The sequence below is a fragment of the Bison bison genome, unplaced genomic scaffold, assembly GCF_000754665.1.
Source record: "Bison bison bison isolate TAMUID 2011002044 unplaced genomic scaffold, Bison_UMD1.0 scf7180017864471, whole genome shotgun sequence".
Taxonomy (NCBI): Eukaryota; Metazoa; Chordata; class Mammalia; order Artiodactyla; family Bovidae; genus Bison; species Bison bison.
The window spans coordinates 39114169-39117849 of NW_011495032.1; the positions used below are offsets into that span (position 1 = coordinate 39114169).

The following is a 3681-nucleotide window of genomic DNA, read 5'->3' on the forward strand; positions in this document are numbered from 1 at the left end:
TTTACTCTAGCCCTGACCTGCGTTTTTCTCATCCTTTCCTGCTACACGGCTAGAATCTGGCCCACAGGTGCAGCACTTATTCCCACCCCACATCCCAGTACCTACACCTCCTTGTGACTCTAACTCAATGGCCTCATTGAAAATGTGTGGAGTTCTGCAGAGCAAGAGGCTCCGTTTTCTCTCCTTTGTCCCCTGGCCTGGTCCCTCATCTCACAACGCCCCGCCCCTCGCCCCTATCCACGTAGGAAACTTCATGAATGACCTCATGCTCCTCTCATTCCTTCCGGCTTACATCCTCTCCTGGTTGCTTCCCCAGAATCCAAGTGGGTGGCTTGGTTCTGTGGGTGGCTTGGTTTAATGAGTCTCAGTTCCTCTCTGTGCTGCTCTGGTACTGCCTCTGAGGCAACAGGAAGCACTCATTAAGAAAAATATTGCCCCCTCCTGAGTGGTGGATGCTGAGAGGAGGTGTCAGATCCCTGCCCGGGGACAAACCCAAAGTCAAGGTAAAGTGAGGGTGACAGCAAAGGACAGTTCTTCCTTGCGAGTAAGGTCCACCCAGACTGAGTTTCATTTATGACATCAGAGTCACACCATCTGTCTTGAATTTAATCTTCCTTGCCATACTGCCTCTGATCTTATCCATCTGAAATCCAACCTAGCCCATCTCAGACCCACGTTGTCAACTCTGCCTAGAAGGTGTCCCCATCTTTAAATACCTGCTGATCATGCCCACACAATCAGATTAGAAGCACTGAGGGAGATATGGTTTGAGTTTAGGAGATCACGGTTTTAAGCCTCTTGACAAAACCAGCTTGCCAGCTTTGGCTCATAACTGGCACTCTGATGAGGAGGAAGACAGTTCATTGAGACCACTAATCACCTATATAGTGATGGTGCATGGTCAGAGTGCACACAGATGAGAGAGTTGTTAAATAAAACTTACACTGATATCATCCAAATCACATTTAATGGTTTATTTAATAGTTTCATAGGTTTCATACCTGCTCATTATTCCCCCTAAGCCTGCCTAGCTCAGGAACCCAGTTTCCAACCAAAAGATCAAACGACACTGAAATTCAGCTTTCAAAATTTTTATTGAGATGTTAGATGTTAGGGAGAAACAGCCAACATATACATGCCTCATTTCGTCATGATTGGCATTTTATCCACATGATAAGTTCTTCTCTGGCTTTGGTCTAACTTCAGGTCTCCTTGGCAGTCCCCCTTCTGTCAGTTGCTGCCTGGTGTCGTTCAAAGTCCACCAGGGCAGAGCCCGCTGCTGGAGTCACAAGTGGGAGCGCAAATTGCGATTGGCTGTAGGGAAGGGACAAGTATGCAACAGGAACACCAGTTAGAATATTCACTGAAGATTCATGAACCCCATTCATCCTCTTCCTGCCCAGATGGGAACCTGGTTGAGAACGAAATTCTCAGGCTGAGGTTTCAGGGTCCTATGAGAGCTAACTTCAAGAAGAAAGGCCCTCAGGCCAACAAGGTCCCCTGTTTAACTCCTCTCCCACTCATCCCTAACTCACCATCGTCACAGCGTTTTCTACTCTTCAGGCTGCTCTTCCGATATTTTCTTTTGCTGCCACTTCTTTTGACTCCCTTGTGAGGAGTTCTGTTCTTGCCCCTCCTCATGCCCTGACTCTTTAATTTGCGGCTGGTCGACATTGTACTTTCTGCCAAGATGAGGGGCTTTGCAGGACCCAGGGGCCAGAGTCTGGCTATTTAAGGCCTTAGCCATTATGACTGTGAAGAGGGCGGGGCTTAGCAGATGGGCAGGGCTCCATTGTGATGTCACTAGGCTTTGTTACAGTTGGGTAATATATATGAAATTAGGTGATCCCTCCAATGCAGCTCAAGGCTACCCTCAATGTTGTAGTCTTTTTTTTTTTTTAATGATAAATGAGGTTTTCCAGATAGGTGTTACTGAGTGCCTAAATTCCAATCCTATGTTGGGCACCTGGAGAGTACAAGAGGCATCAAAAAAGCTATCTCCTGCCTGTAGGGAATTTAATAGTTGGTGTGTATATGCATCATATTTAAGTCTCTCTTATGGCATTGGGAATTGACAATGTCTATAAGGACTTGACTCTAGCAAATCCAATTCAATATGACTAAAACATAAATATTCTTTCTCTTTCATCTAAATCAAATTTTCTCAACCCGAGCACTGCTGACACTGTTGGCTAAATACGTGGGACTATCATTGCTAAAAAAACAAAATTTCACTGAGTAAATTTGAAGATCTAATTCACTTTGTTAAATGATTCATGAATCAGGCAGCCATCTCACCTGGTGGACAGAGAGATGCTCCAAGGGCTACACCACGTGGAAGGCTTTTATAGTAGGGGGAGGTGGACAAGGAAAGGAAGTCATCAATAAGGCAATAATGAGGGTGCTTTGGAGGAAAGTGAAAGTTCAGGTGATGAAATCTTCTCATTGGCTAAGCTGTGGCCCTTTTCATTGGCCGGGCTTGTTGCTGGGCGATGGAAGTCTTCCATCCTCCTGCTGGGGTAGTAGAGTGGTTGCACTTCCTGATGGGGTTAGTACCTGATGTCTTCCTGTTGGGGTCAGTAACTAATATCTTCCTTTTGGGGGTATTTGACCATAAGTGATAGGGGGTGAGAGCTCCCTCTATGGGCCTTTCAACTCCAATCTTAGTTGAGGCTTTCTTTTACTAGTTTTCACATTGTCTTGTGTGCTGTATAACCTTTGGCAGCATTCCCAGCCTGTACCAATTAGATGCCAGTAGAGCCCCTATAGCTGTGACAACCAAAAATGTTTCCAAACTGCCCGGGGTAGAGGGCCAAAAATCACTGCTGATTGAGAACTGTTGACTTAACCATTAAACAAAATTCAATGCACAAATACGAGCACGGGCAGCAATGGAGAAACAGACATAGAGATAGACTTATGGACATGGGGAGAGGGGAGGAGAGGGTGACATATATGGAAAGAGTAACATGGAAACTTACATTACCATATGTAAACTAGATAGCCAATGGGAATTTGCTGTATGGCTCACGAAACTCAAACAGGGGCTCTGTATCAACCTAGAGGGGTGGGATGGGGAGGGAGATGGGAGGGAGGTCCAAAAGGGAGGGGATATATGTATACCTATGGCTTATTCATGTTGAGGTTTGACAGAAAACAACAAAATTCTGTAAAGCAATTATCCTTCAATTAAAAATAATTAAAAAAGAAGAAACATTCAATGCACAAATATTTATTGATCATGTTGTATGTGCCATGCACTTCAGTTCAGTTCAGTCGCTCAGTCGTGTCTGACTCTTTGTGATCCCATGAGCTGCAGCATGCCAGGCCTCCCTGTCCATCACCAACTCCCAGAATTCACTCAAACTCACGTCCATCGAGTTGGTGATGCCATCCAGCCATCTCATCCTCTGTCATCCCCTTCTCCTCCTGCCCCCAATCCCTCCCAGCATCAGAGTCTTTTCCAATGAGTCAACTCTTTGCATCAGGTGGCCAAAGTACTGGAGTTTCAGCTTTAGCATCATTCCTTCCAAAGAAATCCCAGGGCTGATCTTCAGAATGGACTGGTTGGATCTCCTTGCAGTCCAAGGGACTCTCAAGAGTCTTCTCCAACACCACAGTTCAAAAGCATCAAGTCTTTGGCGCTCAGCTTCTGTGAAAATAGTAGTGGGTAAAAACAGA

The 3681-nt window shown here is 45.5% G+C and overlaps 1 protein-coding gene across 1 annotated transcript; it reads right to left on the reverse strand.

The window, feature by feature from the left end:
- Window positions 1-1075: 1075 nt before the first annotated feature.
- Window positions 1076-1696, reverse strand: TNP1 (transition protein 1 (during histone to protamine replacement)). The gene is made up of 2 exons (XM_010861165.1): window positions 1536-1696; window positions 1076-1314 (listed from the first exon to the last, which is right to left on the reverse strand). The coding sequence occupies exons 1-2, from the start codon at window positions 1672-1674 to the stop codon at window positions 1286-1288; spliced, it is 168 nt and encodes a 55-aa protein (XP_010859467.1). The 5' UTR covers window positions 1675-1696; the 3' UTR covers window positions 1076-1285.
- Window positions 1697-3681: the final 1985 nt, after the last annotated feature.